Source organism: Mixophyes fleayi, chromosome 10 (genome assembly GCF_038048845.1).
Source record: "Mixophyes fleayi isolate aMixFle1 chromosome 10, aMixFle1.hap1, whole genome shotgun sequence".
Classification (NCBI taxonomy): Eukaryota; Metazoa; Chordata; class Amphibia; order Anura; family Limnodynastidae; genus Mixophyes; species Mixophyes fleayi.
The window spans coordinates 87,997,384-88,013,384 of record NC_134411.1 but is presented as its reverse complement, the minus strand read 5'-3'; the positions used below and the strand labels follow the sequence as shown (position 1 = coordinate 88,013,384).

Sequence of the window (16,001 nt, the reverse complement as noted above, 5' to 3'; positions counted from 1 at the left end):
TTAGGCGCCGATCCGTTAAATAGACTCTTGTGAGGGGCGGGGCCTCTGTCTCGTCCAATCCCGCATGGACATTCAAACACGCTGCCCTCCCCCTGTAGCCCCGCCCTTTCCTCTCTAGTTCTGCTGGACTAGTTGTTTTATAAAGATGGGAGTAGTGGGCGTGGCCTGTGGGTGTACTAAGATGGCCGCCACAGCCATCTGCAGAGTACAGGAGGTGCTGGGCGGTTCGGGACAGGAGTGTTAGACAGGCGGCCACATGATGATGAATGATCAGGAGAAGGAGACTCTGCTCCGCACATCTGTCCGGGAGTTCCCCGACTTTCCTTCCCCCGGGATCTGCTTCAGGTGAGTGATGGACATTGCAGGTCTCTGCCAGTATTCTAACTGTGCATGCTATAGGTGAAGGATTTGTCGAGATTGAGCACTTCTTGATGGATGCATACATACATACATACATACATACATACATGGATACACCTAATTAGTGTATTTGGCCATTTCGGCCCCACCCATTGCTAAAAGGTGCATATAGCCATGCAGTCTCCATAGTCGAACATAGCAATAGATTAGAATGGATCCCACTGAACAGCTCCAGAGCCCTGACCCCCTCAACCCAATAAACACCTCTGATATGAATTGCAACACTGACGGCAGGCCAGGTCTTATTGCCCAATATTGATGCCTGCCATAACTAATGGTCTTGTGGCTGAATAGATTCAAATCCCCGCAGCTGTGGCCCAAAGTCTTCCGAGAAGCGTGGAGGCTGTTGCAGTAGCAAATGGTTTTGGAATGAGATGTTCAACAATCCAATATGGATGTGATGTTTGGTGTCCCCATACTTTTAACTATGTAGTATATCTATCCATCCCCCTAGCTGTATTAGAATCATACCCTGGGGCTCTACTCTGCACTCCTGGGCTGTGGGAACCGAGATAATGAGGAGTTTTGAGACCCCAAGCGTGGCATATTTTCTACCTTGGTGGTCTCAATATAAAGGTAAGTGGTCCATAAAACCCTGTACTAAAAGTAATAAAACGTAATTAAAATACTGAGTGGAGTAAAATACTGACTAAGATCTTTGCAGAACGGGTCAAAAGAATACTCCCCTCTATCATCCACCCGGATCAGACTGGCTTTATTTGGGGCCGGAACTCGGTCTCCAATATCAGAAAAGTCATTGCAGTACTTCAATCGGAATGGGGAGGCAGGGGAGAAAATCCGGCACTTCTGCTGTCCCTAGATGCCGAAAAAGCTTTCGACATGGTGGGTTGGGAGCACCTGTACGAGACCCTTTCCAGATTTGACTTCCCGACACAATTCATAGAAACCCTTAGGACACTATATACAGGTTCTTTGTCACAGATAGTGGTGAATGGCCATGCTTCTCCCCCGGTTCATATATGTAGAGGGACACGCCAGGGTTGCCCGCTGTCACCACTCCTATTTGCACTGGCGTTAGAGCCATTAGCCATAGCTCTTAGGCAAAATCAGGCATTTACAGGAATCACAGTAAGGAAAACGGAAGTAAAGCTGTCTCTATTCGCAGATGACCTGCTTCTATTTATCTCCAAGCCCGAAGTTACGATTCCAATAATCCTAGACATGATCAAAAAAGGTTTAGCTCTTTCACAGGCTACAAAATAAACTTTAACAAATCAGAGATATTGTATTTAGGTAACCCTCAAACAATTGATGGAGAACAACATAATTTTGGAATATTTAGAGTAGTTAGAAAATGCATTAAAATACTTGGGAATACTGGTGACCCCCTCCCCCTTCAAATTATACCAATGCAACTATAACCCTATTATCAGCAAAATTCAGACTCCGCTTAATAACTTGAAACATCTACGAGTATCATTAATGGGAAGGGTAATAATCATCAAAAACATAGTTTTTCCCAAGCTCTCATATCCTATGTTGATGCTCCCAATAGCAGTCGGTAAAAGGGATATAGAGAAGTGCAATACTCTGTTTAGCCAGTTTATATGGCAAAATAAGAAACCGAAAATGGCCAGGAAAAGGCTGATATTACCAAAAACCAAGGGAGGGCTGGGCTTCCCAGACATACAAGCGTTTAACAGATCTGCCATGTTTCGGTACATCTCAGATTGGTTATTGGGGATTGAACATTTTACCAACAAATCTCTGGAGGAAGAATGTTTCTATCCATATGCCCCGGCCGCCTTACTTCATTTACCCAGGGCAAAAATACCATCTGTAAAATTGCACAACATTCTATTCAGAGACACATACACAGCGTGGATAGCCATAAATAAAAAGTTTAAAAGTAGCCCGAGATTTTCAAAATACCTCCCACTTTGGGGTAACCCAGAGTTTTCACCCTCGCTCGAAAATGAGATGTTCAGAGCTTGGAGAGAGAAAGGAATTATGGCGGTGAGAGATATCTTTGACCCAGGGGGCACGATATACTCCTTTCAGCAGCTACGAGAAAAACATGCCTTCCCACATAATCAGTTTTATATGTATCTACAGATACGGCACTATGTTCTGAGCAAACAACGAGAATGGTTATTAAGTGACGATGTGGAAGGCACAGGTGATTTAGAAGCGACTTTAGTCTTTGCTAAAATAAACAGGTTTAAGATCAAATATCTGTACACCGACCTAATTGATGGTGAACTTGATAAGGTGTGGGCCAAAACATAGGAGTCTTGGAAGCAAGACCTACCGAATCTACCACCCCCAGGAGAGATGTTAGGTTATATGAAGCATACTGTGAAAGCTCTTAGTTCTGCCAGACTCCAGGAAGTTCACATCAAAACAATTAACAGGGCATATATATCACATTCGCAGAGGCGATTTATGGTAACAACAGAAACAGGTATATGCCCGAAATGTCAAAGTTCAGGCCTCTCTGTTACACAACATGTGGTCATGTCCAAAGATTGCTAAGTTTTGGAATAAACTGGTAACATATATAAACTTTACCTTTTAAAATACAAGTATCGGCTCACTATGAAGTACTATTGTTCGCAGTTTTTGATTCTTGGAAAGATCAGATAGAAGGTTCGCGGATTATACCGCTACTCACAATTATGGTCACATTGGCAAAGAAAGCCCTTCTAGGCAACTGGACATCCAAAAGGACCCCATCGATATTGGAGGTCACATCTGAGTTGATGGAAACATTATATTTCGACAGACGAGCCACCTTCAATGATTTAGAGAAAGGGGTGGAGCGCTTCCATGCTAAATGGGGTGCATACATAGACACATTGAAAGAATCGACTCGGCTCCATATCATGCGGGTCTTTGAGGATACTAGGTGGTCTTTACTGAGAAATCTTTGAGGATGGTGGATGAGGTTAAGTTTTATCCAAAATGTGAATGATTGGCAAATGCTCAGCTAAACTGGTATTAATAGGAAGTCTTAGTATGGTTCATGAGAAACACCAGGAAAACACAGACTTCAGTGACTCGGTTAGTCTCAGTCTCCTCTCTCTTCCCCTCCTCTGTCTCCTTTCTTGCCCTTTTCTCTTTTCCATTCTATCTCTGTCCCCTTCTTTTATTTTTTTATTTTCCTCATTTATGTTTGATAGAAAAAGAAAAATGTTATTTGTACATTGAGAAATTATGTTGCAATTATTTGACATGATGTAAACTTGCCTATTTCTTTGTACAATAAAAAAAGATTTACAACAAAAAACTGAGTGGAGGGATCCTCTCCATTCATTGGTCCTGTTTGTAGAGGGTGGGGGATTTAGACCCCACCCCTTTTTCACTTCTAGCAGTAGTGGTCTCCTGTGACGGCACACTATATGTCCTTGTTGGCAGATGTCAGGCTGCTTTGATTGTTTAAAAAAAATAAAATGATCAGAGCATCTGGGCAGTATTACGTATATTAGTGTGCACCTGCAGTCAGCCAGTCCCTGCTATGGGTGTTGATTGCCCCCCCTGCCCTCTGGAACCGCCATCGCTGCAGCGGCCTCCTGTGGGCTGCAGTCTGAAGCGTGTAACATGAAGGCTGTGGACTTGGAGCTGCACACTGCATGTGTCTGTTGCCAGCTACTCGTGTGTAATAGCAGAACTGGATGTACCCTACAGAAGTCCACATGCCACTAGGACAGATGCATGCCTCTTATTGCAGTCAGGCTCAGTGATGAGAACTGTTTGTTCGCATGTGGACCCTCTCCTTCGAGAGGATCCCAGGCCACTCATTTACCCTGTGCGCTCATTTAAACTTCCAATCAATCAGCCTTTTTTTATTAAGACAGTCCCATCTCCCTTGTGGAAAATGCAAAAACCAATGTGCAGCCTGCGCTCAATCAGCAGACAGCAAGTTCAATGTGTCCTGGGAAGCTTGGTAATTACCATTTCTCCTTGATTTCTTACTTCAGGCTGCTATTAATGATTTATTAGTGTCATGTGGCTACCATGGCAACCACAGTCACATGGCATATGATGCGGTGAAAAGAGGCTTTGGAACGCCACTTGGAGCTCTGTGTACTGTAAATCCTCTCCCTCCCCCCCTCTGCCTTCACATGACATGCTGAGGGCTGTGAGCCAGTGCGTGTAACAGCCAGATTTTGAAGCATAGAATGATTTATAGGACACCTAAGACAAATGAGTTGCATGCTTAAAAATAAACCTATGTGTGCTTCCCTTTGTGGGTTTCCACGATGATATCTGGGGTGACAGCCAGCATTTCCTTGGATATAAACTGCTGCAAAATGAAACAATGTAGATTTTATACAGCACAGTACACTTTTTATTTATTTTCATTTCATACAGAGACATCACCCCAGTCCTTAAAGACCCAAATGCCTTTTCTGCTGCAATTGACCTGTTTGAGAGCTACCTCCGGAAGAATTATGGGCAGATTGATGCTATTGCTGGTAAGACAATGCTGTGCTGCCAGGTTTGTCTCTTCTTGTTGCAAAGTAGCGCAATAAAAGTATATTATGTCCTTGTAATCTGCATAGCTCCTGTACAGTATTTGATCTCCCCCCAACATCAGTTGGAGTTAATTATGAACCCTGGTGCAAATGCCCAATAACCTGTAGAAACCAATCGCCAATTAGCTTTAATTTAAATGCAAATGCCTTATTGGCTGCTTTACATTACATTTGTGCATTTGCTATTAAGTAACATCCGTGTCTGCAGGTACCATTGGCTGCAGTTTTTTTTTTAATGTCCCAAAACATGGTCTAAGCTGAATTGTGCATTTGCCGAATCAAGGTCTATTTATTCTCTATCCAGTGTGTAATCTTTCTCATCCTCATGTCTGTAGATGACTTACTACCTGTTTTATCTGCACAGCTGAATGTCTTAAGTGTTTTTAAAAGTTGCTTCGTCCCTGTTTGTATTAATTCCTGCAGTGCGCACACCGAAACTCAGACAAAATGAGACAAATGAGCTGGAATTTCCAGATTAATATTTTCACTCATCATTCTTCAAGAAGTCATGATCTTGGGGTGAGCCTGAGTCATTAAGGACAGTAAGGCAAATAAAGGAGTAAGTTTGCTCCTGGACAAACCATGTTGTAATGCAAACTGTATAAATTAGTTTATTATATTGCACATAAGTTAAATACTGGCTGTTTTTTTTTCATGTAGCACACAAATACTCAATAGCTTATTTTTACACTGAAATTTAAAGTTAATCTAGGACATGTCCTATAAATCTGTCCCCACACTTTAAATTTGTCTCCCCCTCCAATGCAACATGGTTTTGCCAAGGTGCAAAGTTGCTCCTTTTGTTTGCTTTACTTTCCTTAATGAATCAGTTATATTGGGCCATTCGAGTCTTCAAGTCTATGTGCACTGTCATCACTCATGTATGCCGATTCCTTTCTTTCAGGCCTGGACTCCCGTGGCTTTCTCTTTGGCCCAGCGCTGGCACAAAGATTTGGAATTGGGTTCGTGCTGATTCGTAAAAAGGGGAAACTACCGGGTCCAACAGAGTCTGTATCTTACTCTCTAGAGTATGGAAAGGTATCTGCACGTCAATGCAATATCGCAAATTTGCCCGGTGTTTCCGTGCGTAGCTCCAAAATAAGCCTCATAGCAGCTTTAAATTTGGCTAATTGTTACCGGGCATGTTGATAAATGTGGTCAGAAAATAACTACAATTGTCCTGTGTGTGTGTGTGTGTGTGTGTGTGATCATCTTCCAACAGAACCCTGGTACTTACAATGGCAAATAGGGCGGTGTAAAAGGACAAAAAGTTTAAATTGCAAAGCATAACACAATAGCTTGTTGTGATATTACTGTCCCATGTGTGGATAGTTGCCAATCAAAGATTTAAAAGCGCATTTGTTGTCAATGGCAATCCTGTAAGTGCTCAATAGTGATGCAAGGTAGAAAAGCTCTTTCCGTATAATCTGCTGTTTAAAGATGGCAATTATCAATAAAGAAATGTTACATAACCTGCCACATACATACAGTGAAATCATCCATATTGTGTTCATAACAAGTATGCAGCCTATACCTTTCTAGGAACAAGTGACATTGTGGCAATACTGGACTAATATTCAGGAGCTAAGAAAAACTAATAACTGGGCTTCCAGGTGAATACAAACATACTTATTTCATTAAAGTCCTTGGACATCCATAGAAAAGCACTGATCCAACACATTTCACACAGAAGGATAAATGTATCAAGCTGGGAGTTTGAAAAAGTGGTGATTTTGCCTATAGCAACCAATCAGATTCTAACTATCATCTATTTAGTACATTCTACAAAATGACAAATAGAATCTGATTGGTTGCTATAGGCAACATCTCCACTTTTTCAAACCCGCAGCCTGATAAATTTACCTCCTGGAATTATTTTTTTCATCATGGTGCAATGACCCTATATTTTCATAGTTCCCATATTGGTAGTCAAAATTAGAAAACTTCTTTCTTTACTATTTGATGAAATTGTAACACTATAATCTGTGAATTTAAATCTCCCCTGAAAAAATGTCAAATTACATTCTTTCCTCTTCTTAAAATAGAAGATTTTTTTTTTTTCTAAATACCTCTTTTTTTTTTTTAATTGCCGCATCCATGTCAAACCATCTTGCTCTTTCAAGAGCCACCCATAAAATATTGTCATCGGAACCGTGTAGTTTACACTTATGCTGCAACTTGTGAACTCTACTTTCAAAGGAAGCCTCGTTGGAAGTCCTTAAAAGAGAATGTCTGTGTAAGAAAACTCTATTTAACCGTTAATTTCCATAATGATTTTCAGATTTCACGGTTGAAAATATTGTGTGAAAATATAAAAAATCCATTTCTGAAATGACTCCAAACATTGTAGAAAAACTTGGATGTAAATAATTTATTCTTTAAAGCCTATTGGCCTTGTGGAAATTGGGCAGGACCTCGTTACTGGTCCAGACCACACATTGGATACCGTCACACTATGTAGGTACAGGTGCACTTTGCAGGAGAACTCCAGGAAAATGAGACTCCAGGCGTTGGAGTCTGGAGAAGGTTTCAGGACAGTGGCCGGGTTGGCTAGTTGAAGAAGAAATTCTTTGACCATGTACAGTAATAGCTAACAATAATTTTAATACAATTCCACGTGTCATCTTCAGGCAGAGATTGAAATTCAGACCGATGCGGTGGATCCTGGACAGAAAGTTGTGATCATTGATGATTTACTGGCAACTGGAGGTAAAACAGAACCTTAAATGACTATCTTTTATGTTTTGTACACCTATTAGGAAGATAGTTGTTGGCGCTTATCCTTAACACTACATATCTGTGTGTATCTAGCAAAATAAAAAATATGAGGTATTGGTTCATATTTTTGATCAAAACATTTAAGCCTGAATCCCAGCATCAAGGGCACCTCATTATATGCAGGTCCTACACTGACCTATATGCTTTAAACACCGTTAAAATCAGATGCACTCACATCCCAGGTATAGGTTTGTTTTTTTGTTTTCCTCTGGTTTTGTTCCTAATAGGTGTGTTTGATTAGTCTGTAATTATTTTTCATTGCCTCAGTGCAGACCTTGTGTAAATAAGTGGATGGGGTAGGACCAATTTGTAATCATATCAGAGTTAGATGAGTAGAACATTAACAGCCAATCAGAGGATTAGAATGCTCACATGGGCTGGGCCGATGTACAGCCAATAAGTATTAGAATGCTCACAGGCCAGTCCAACCTGTAGCCAATCAGCGCATTTGTGCAATCACTGACTATCTCCCATAGAAAATGTTTGAACTGTACCCTAGTGTTCTAACTGCAGCTATGTTTGTGTATATAATATTATTATTATTATTATTATTTATCTAGTGCCAGATTTACATCCGTCCCTGCCCCAGTGGAGCTCGCAGTCTAAATTCTCTAACGCACAATAGCCTAAATCTACCAGTGTGTTTTTGGACTGTGGGAGGAAACTGAAGGAACCTACACAAACATTGGGAGAACATACTATAGTGGCTTGGTTGTAGTAGAACCCATGGCCCAAGCACAGCAATGCTAACTACTGTGCAACCCATCTAATTGTATGTACTAATTGTGTGTCAGTTATATTAATTAGTCGCATATCAATGTGTTGCCATGGAAGGATAATCTGGGACAAACCAACACGGCCTCTATTGTCTTATCACTGATCTCATTTTCAGCAGTGTAATGGCTGTACGGCAAATGCCAGAATCTATACTCAGTGTTTTAGGTATGGCCCATACTGGGAAATCCTCATGTAAAGAGCTGTTTAATAATAATAATATAATTAAATCTGTTTATTTGTTCACAGGGACAATGAGTGCAGCATGTGAACTGCTACAAAGAAGAAATGCTGATATCCTGGCCTGCTTAGTGTTGATAGAGCTCACGGCGCTCAAAGGGGCAGACAAGCTGCGGCCGCACCGGGTGCACTCACTGCTGCAGTACCAGTAACGGGCTGTAGGCGCTGTAATCTCCGCAGCACCATCGGAACGATGCACTGCATGACTGGACTGGATGTAATGATGTATATAACGTAGGAAAGACAGACGTGTACAACTGTGTGGGGGGAATAACACAATGTTTCACACTCCAGCCAAGCTAAAAAAAAAAAAAAACTAAGTACACATTGGGGTATACTTGGCATAACAATACATTGATCTTTGGTGTTCGTATGTTAACTGAGCACTATGACTAGTGTGTAACTAGTCTCTGTATGTCTCCAACAATAACCGGTGTTCAGGGCTTGTGGCAGCAGTGATAGAGTTCAGCTGTCTTATTAATTGTGCAGTTGGTGACTCTTGCGGTGAGGGAATCGCTGTGTACCTTACTGGCCTTTGTTCTCCTTTCTCCTATCCCTGCTGTGTGACAACCTCTGCAAAACTCCCGAATCCACGGTCCATGTATTATTTCATAGAGATCAATAACCTGTCTCATCTCTGTTTCTGATGTATAAAAATAAAGCTGGATGTCTATGGACATAAAAATGTTGTGTGCTCAAAATATCCTTTAATATCTGATGGACTAAACTAGAATATTCATATGTAGAACTCTATTCCGCTTTTACTTATGTTTTCCAGCTTGATTCCCACTCTACACTAGGGGCAGGCTGGTCTGAGGGGTGGGGGGGGGCATTAGCACCTTGCGCTGGTCCCATAGTGGGCTATTATGGTTTGGGTCACTGGCCCACCTGCATATTTTTCAAGTCTTCCTCCCCCCAGGCTAAAATTTGCTGCCCCCGTCCCCCACCATGCTCTACATATCATTGATTTAATGGGGTTCTGACTTCATCCCTGAGGAGTAAAACTCATCTGAGCTGGGCCCAGTGTTGTCGCACCCACATTCCAAATTTCCTAGTTTTGTGTTTTTCCAGGGAAACCAGGAAAAAACAAAACATCCTGTGGAAACCCTGCCGGGGATCCGACCATCTTTACTTGTTTCCACTAATTAACACAGTATTTACTTCCTGCTGGGATCAGTGTGCTGACACTATTGTTCCGTTTCACTTTATATTACCGCACATAAGGCAAAACGTGTTAAAATTGATTTAATTTATTTAACAGAATGCAAAAGAAATATAAATAAAAGCTCTATTAGTTGCATTTTGTGCACTTTCATTTCCCTGAAATGGTTTATTTAAAAGCATAAAAAAAGCCTGTATATTTATGCAGTTTGACTTGTACCACAAGACCATTACATTTACTTAATGAACGCAGATAACAGTTCTATGGTGCTGGTCAAAGAAGATTAACAAAACAGACAATAATTATCTATGCCAGAGAAGATGCACAGATCAGTTTATAGAGTACAGCTGTGCATCCGGCTTTGTTATCCACTACTGTAAATTGTTAGTTTTATCCATTCTTCGTATGAAGCCATTGTTTTATTTTCACACTAGGAATAGAATGGATAAAACATTTATTTGTATTAACACAGAACATAAAATCCTGCTCCTGAGTGAGTCATTATCATTATTCATATATCATATATTATTCATGTAATTCGGCTATAACTCAATATCCTGTATAAGTAAATAAATTGATGACACTGTGCAGAGTATAAGAGGGGGGATTAAAAAATAAATACATGTGTAATTAAAAATAAGTTTTACACATTTTATTCAAGGCCTGGTGCTGTTGTATTGTCCTGCAACAAACGACACAACCAGGCATTGCTATGTAGATAATAACCCACCAGAATTTTTTTGCTGGTCTGACCGGCTTTCTGCAGGTTCTGCTCACTCATATGTTCTATGATACTTGGCACAAATGCACTGTGCATTAGACCCTATTTAATTAACAACTGGTAAAAACAATCCAGGAATCTAGATTTCAGGGATTGTTGCCAGACAAGTGGAAGTCACATGTTTGGCCATAATCCTTATCCATAGTTTAAGTATCCTCAATAGGTAGAGACTTGTTTTGCCATTAGAACATCGATTTTGCCATCTCCCTCCTCATGGGTATTTGAGGACTATGACATGAAACGTCTTCTGGATTTTTCTATTTGTTCTTTAGCTTGTGGCTGGTTCGATGTTCTGGTAATACCCTCCTATATCAGGCCTCAGAGTAGCTGAGCATGTGATCCTGAATCCACCGATGTTCTATCACTTCCTATAGCCACAGTAGCCCATCAGTGTCACACTAGGAGAAGCAGCTTTGTCTAGTCCAAGCTGAACTGTGACTCTCCAGTTGTTGCTAAACTACAATCCCCAGCATGCTCTGATAGCTTGCAGGGTATTGTGGGACTTGTAGTTTCACTACGGGAGAGCCACAGCTGTATGTGGGCATGGCCATCACCATGGAGGACATAGCTTGCACTTCTCTCCAACCACCTACATCTCCCTCCCATCCTCCCTTATATACAGAGTGCACCACTAACTGGTTCACACATCATGTATGTAACGTGAAGACTGGAAATACGTCCCAGCTGTCCCTCATGCCGGGACAAGCTCCTGGCTGATCAGGATAGTCCCCTAAAATCAGGACTGTCTGTTGTATGTATCTATATTGATCTCAATATATAAACATTGACTGTCCACTTTATTAGGTATACCTGAACATCTGCTGGTTAATGCAAATATCTAATCAGCCAATCATGTGGCATAAACTCAATGCATAAATGCATGCAGAGATCAGGGGCGGGCTGGGTTGGGGGCATCTGCTCCCCGGGCCGGTCCCATAGTGGTCTGGGCCACCTGCAATTTTTAAAATGTTCCTAATAGGCTGCTGACTCAAGTCTTGCTCCCCTGGCTAAAATTTGCCAGCCCTCCCCTGGCAGACAAGGTCAAAAAATATAATTGTAGTTCAGACCAAACGCCAGAATGGAGAAGAAATGTGATCTAAGTGACTTCTACTGTGGAATGATTGTTGGTGCCGTACGGGTTGTTTCAGTACCTCAGAAACTGCTGATCTCTTGGGATTTTTACACACAACAGTCTCTGGAGATTACAGAGAACGGTGCTCAAAACCAGAGCGGCAGTTCTGTGGGCGGAAACGCCTTGTTAATGAGAGATGTCAGAAGAGTATGGCCGGCGTGGTTCAAGCTGATAGGAGGGCAACAGTAACTCAATTAGCCATGGGTGGTATGTAGAAGAGTATCTATGAATGCACAGCACATCCAACCTTGAAGTGGATGTGCTACAGCAGCAGAAGACCACACAGCACCTTTGTGACCGCCACACAATACACAGCACTCTTGTGACCGCCACACAATACACAGCACCCTTGTGACCACCACACAATACATAGCACCCTTGTGACCGCCACTCTCCCCAAACTTTCCCCTTCTTCCCTCCTCCAGTTTTAAACAAAACAAAGGAGAAACACTATGTAACTTAGTGCTGAAAAAGTTAATGCCGGCTATGATAGAAAGGTGTCAGAACACAACACACAGTGCATCGCAGATTGCTACGTATGGGGCTGTGTAGCAGACCGGTCAGAGTGCCAATGCTGACCCTTGTCCACCACTTAAAGTGCCTACAACTGGCACGTGAGCGCCAGAACTGGACCATGGAGCAATAGAAGGTGGCCTGCTCTGATGAATCACATTTTCTTTTACATCATGTAGACGGACGGATGCGTGTGCGTTATTTACCTGGGGAAGAGACGGCATCAGGATGCACTATGGGAAGAAGACAAGTTGGCAGAGGCAGTGTGATTCTCTGGGCAATGTTCTGCTGGGAAACCTTGGGTCCTGGCATTCATGTGGATGTTACTTTGACACGTACCATCTACCTAAACATTGTACAGACCAAGTACACTCCTTCATGACAACGGTATCCCCTGATGGCAGTGGCCTCTTTCAGCAGGATAATGTGCCCTGCTACACTGCAATTAACTGTTTGACCAAAAGTTCAAGGTGTTCAACTTCTCTCTCGTCCCGTATAATTGGGGCACCCTTGTTCTCCATATTCAACTCAGTGAACTGTGCCTGAGACAGCTGTATCTCTGCTGGGGATTGGAGAGCTACTAGCTGAGTAGCAGAAAGGAGTAAGATTAATCTGTACAGGTTTATATACACAGACAGTAGTAGAGGCTCTGGTTTGATTTTGCAGATAAACTTCCTTTTAGTATCTTGGATGTTGCACTAGTCTCTAATGACATTGAGAAGTTAGGCTCATTGATGGCATTGAGAAAAGTCTCTGCAATAACATAACAAACAAGCTGGTTTAGTGGATTAATAGCTTGGTGCTCTACTGACAGCAAAGGAAGAGTTCTGGGTTTGAGTCCTAAGACAGGTTTAATTTTTAGGCATTTGAATGTTGCACCAGACTGGTTGATAACATTGAGAAAAATATCCAGAAACTCTGATGGCAAAAACTAGCTTAGTTATGTACAAGCCCAGTACTCACCTGGAGATGATGGAGATGTCTAGAAGCCCAGTGCTCACCTGGCTATGATGGAAATGTCTAGAAGCCAGGTACTCATGTGGCTGTGATGGTGGAGCTTGTTACTTGAAACCCTAGGTGTGTTCTCTCTTACTACCATGAATGTTGCACCAGGCTGGTTTGTGATATTGAGAAAAGTACATGAGCTGGACCAGCAAGTCACCGCCAGTGATGGAAGAGTCGCAGGTTTGAATTTGGAGACAGGTATCATTTTAGTACTTAGGATATTGCACATGCTTGGTGACATTTAGAAAAGTCTTACCTCCTAAAGTTACTGTGCTGGGTCACTGGACTAGTGCCCATGTGCTCTACTAACAAACAGAGATGTTAAAGACCTGGATTATCTCCCTCCAGACAGCATTCTGTTAGTACTTTGGATGTTGTTCCAGGCTGGTTGATGACACTGAGCACAATCGCCCTCCATTGTTATGAAACAAGATGGCTCTGTAGACTTGTGTCCAGATTCTCTGTGCATATCTAACGGTGGAGTCTCTGGTTTGAATCCCAAGACAGACTGCTTTTAACTACATTGCCTAATGCGTCAGAATTAATTTTACCACTGAGAAAGCTAATTTTACTTAAGCCTAAACTCGCTCAGAGGACTAGTAGCCTGGTTCTTTGCTTGTAGAGATGATTGAGGTCTAAGTTCAAATCCACAAAGTGCTGTAGCTTTTGTACCTTTGACTTTACACCTGGACTGTTAAATACAGTGAGAAAAGACTCCCCCACTTACTTGCACCATGTGTTGGCTCAGATGTCTAGTAGCCAGGTGCTTTACTGACATTAAGATGGCTGCAGTCCTGGTTCAAATCCCCCTTTGTACATGGGTTGGTGCACCTGGCTGGTTCATGACTTTGAGAAGATTCTTCCTGAAGGGCAGTCTGTCTATATTCACATTGAGGGTATAAGTTTCTGGGTGACCAGTAAAGTGCTCAATTGAGAGCAGAGTTCCCATCAATATTAATAAAGAAGTAGTCTAGTGGCAAATTAATAATGTAAGAAGAGTAACATTTTCATAAGTTGGCTGTTGGTTCTTTTAGAACCCACACAGCCAACTTAAATAATGCTATCGACATAATGTGAGCAGCAGTGAGACCTTTATCAATGGCATCAAGAGGTCTGGAGCCAAATCAAAAGAATTGTAAATGTTATCTGGTTGGGGATTCAAACCATGGTATCCACGTAAACTATAAACAGGTCACCTATCTTCTGCACCACCAAGCTGGTACATCTGTTGTCGATATGGAGAGACTTTTCTCATGGACTTCATCAAACCTGTTGCAATATGAAATGTGCTAATAAGGAAGCAGCTCGGAATTCAAAGCAGGGCCTCTACTATGACTGTCCATGGGCACCTCACTACTGTCTACTGAAAATTCTTACCTCCTAAATATACTGTGCTGGATCAACATCTCTACTAGCAGAGATGTTGAAGTCCTGGTTTATGTTCCCCCAGACAACATTCTGTTAGTAGCTTGGATGTTGCTCCAGGCTGGTTGATGACATTGAGCATAATCTCCCTTTATAGCAAACAAGCTGGCTCTGTTGACTTGTGTCCAGGTTCTCTGTTTGCAGCTAATGGTGGTGTCTCAGGTTTGAACCCCAAGACAGGTTTCTTTCAGATATCTTTCCTGATGCACCAGGATGAATTATGACACTGAGGAAACCTTGGCTCAGAGGACTAGTAACCAACTTGTTTGCTGGTAGAGATGTTTGAGGTCTTAGTTCAACTCCACAAACAGCTGTAGCTTTTGTACCTTAGATTTTACACCTGACTTGTTGAAGACATTGAGATAAGTTTCCGTATTTTCTTACACCATACGTGGGCAGCGTGGTGGCTAAGTGGTTAGCACATCTGTCCCACAGTGTTGGGGCCATGAGTTCAGTTCCTGAACAGGGCCCTATCTGTGTAGATTGTGTGCTCACTGATGTGAGTGTGTTGTCTGTGCAGTGCTGTGGAAATAGTGGTGCTATATAAATGATGATGTTGGCTCAGATGAGTAAGATCTAGGTTGTCTCTATATGTCAATGTCTCTATATGTCAATGTCTCTATATGTCAATGTCTCTATATGTCAATGTCTCTATATGTCAATGTCTCTATATGTCAATGTTTGTCTTTGCTGGATGGACTTGTCCGACTCATGACAATTAGGAGTCTTTGTAAAAGATGGTCTTTAGTCATATAAGTTAGTGGGCAAGTAATAAAGTGCTCATTGGACAGAAGAGTGCCCATCAATATTGAGAAAAGTGTAGTCTAGTGAGAGAAGATTAGTGGCAAGTTAATAATGTAAGAAAAGTGTAGTATTTTCATAAAGTAGCTGTTAATTATTTTAGAACCCCACAGCTAAGTTTATTCAATAATGCTGGACAAACAATTTAACCCATCACTTACAAGGAGAGAACCCACTGAGCAGGATGATGACAGAGAAACCATCAAGCCTTTCTGGGGATTCAAACCAGGGCCGCCACCATCACAGTCAGCAATCTGGCTACTAGTCAGCTGAGCCATCCAAGCCAGTACATGATAATGACCTGCAGTGAGACCTTTATCAATGGTATCAAGGGGGTCTGGAGCCAAATGAAAATAATTGTAAATGTTACCTGTGTGGGGATTCAAACCAGGAACTCATCCATCACAGTCAGCAATCTGTCTACTAGTCAACTGAGCCATCCAAGCCAGTACATGATGTGAGCAGCAGTGA

The 16,001-nt window shown here is 41.9% G+C and overlaps 1 protein-coding gene across 1 annotated transcript; it reads left to right on the top strand.

Annotated features, from left to right (window-relative positions):
* The first annotated feature begins 146 nt into the window (after window positions 1-146).
* APRT (adenine phosphoribosyltransferase) lies at window positions 147-9,396 on the top strand. Its single transcript, XM_075189032.1, has 5 exons — window positions 147-345; window positions 4,756-4,859; window positions 5,824-5,957; window positions 7,550-7,628; window positions 8,721-9,396. The coding sequence occupies exons 1-5, from the start codon at window positions 257-259 to the stop codon at window positions 8,861-8,863; spliced, it is 549 nt and encodes a 182-aa protein (XP_075045133.1). The 5' UTR covers window positions 147-256; the 3' UTR covers window positions 8,864-9,396.
* Window positions 9,397-16,001: the final 6,605 nt, after the last annotated feature.

What these genes read in the sequence shown, in the direction of transcription:
- APRT (XM_075189032.1), top strand. Translation starts at nt 257, where the DNA reads ATGATGATGAATGATCAGGAGAAGGAGACTCTGCTCCGCACATCTGTC. An exon ending in ACTCTCTAGAGTATGGAAAG is followed by an intron (nt 5,958 to 7,549) that starts GTATCTGCACGT and finishes TGTCATCTTCAG; the next exon opens with GCAGAGATTGAAATTCAGAC. An exon ending in TGATTTACTGGCAACTGGAG is followed by an intron (nt 7,629 to 8,720) that starts GTAAAACAGAAC and finishes ATTTGTTCACAG; the next exon opens with GGACAATGAGTGCAGCATGT.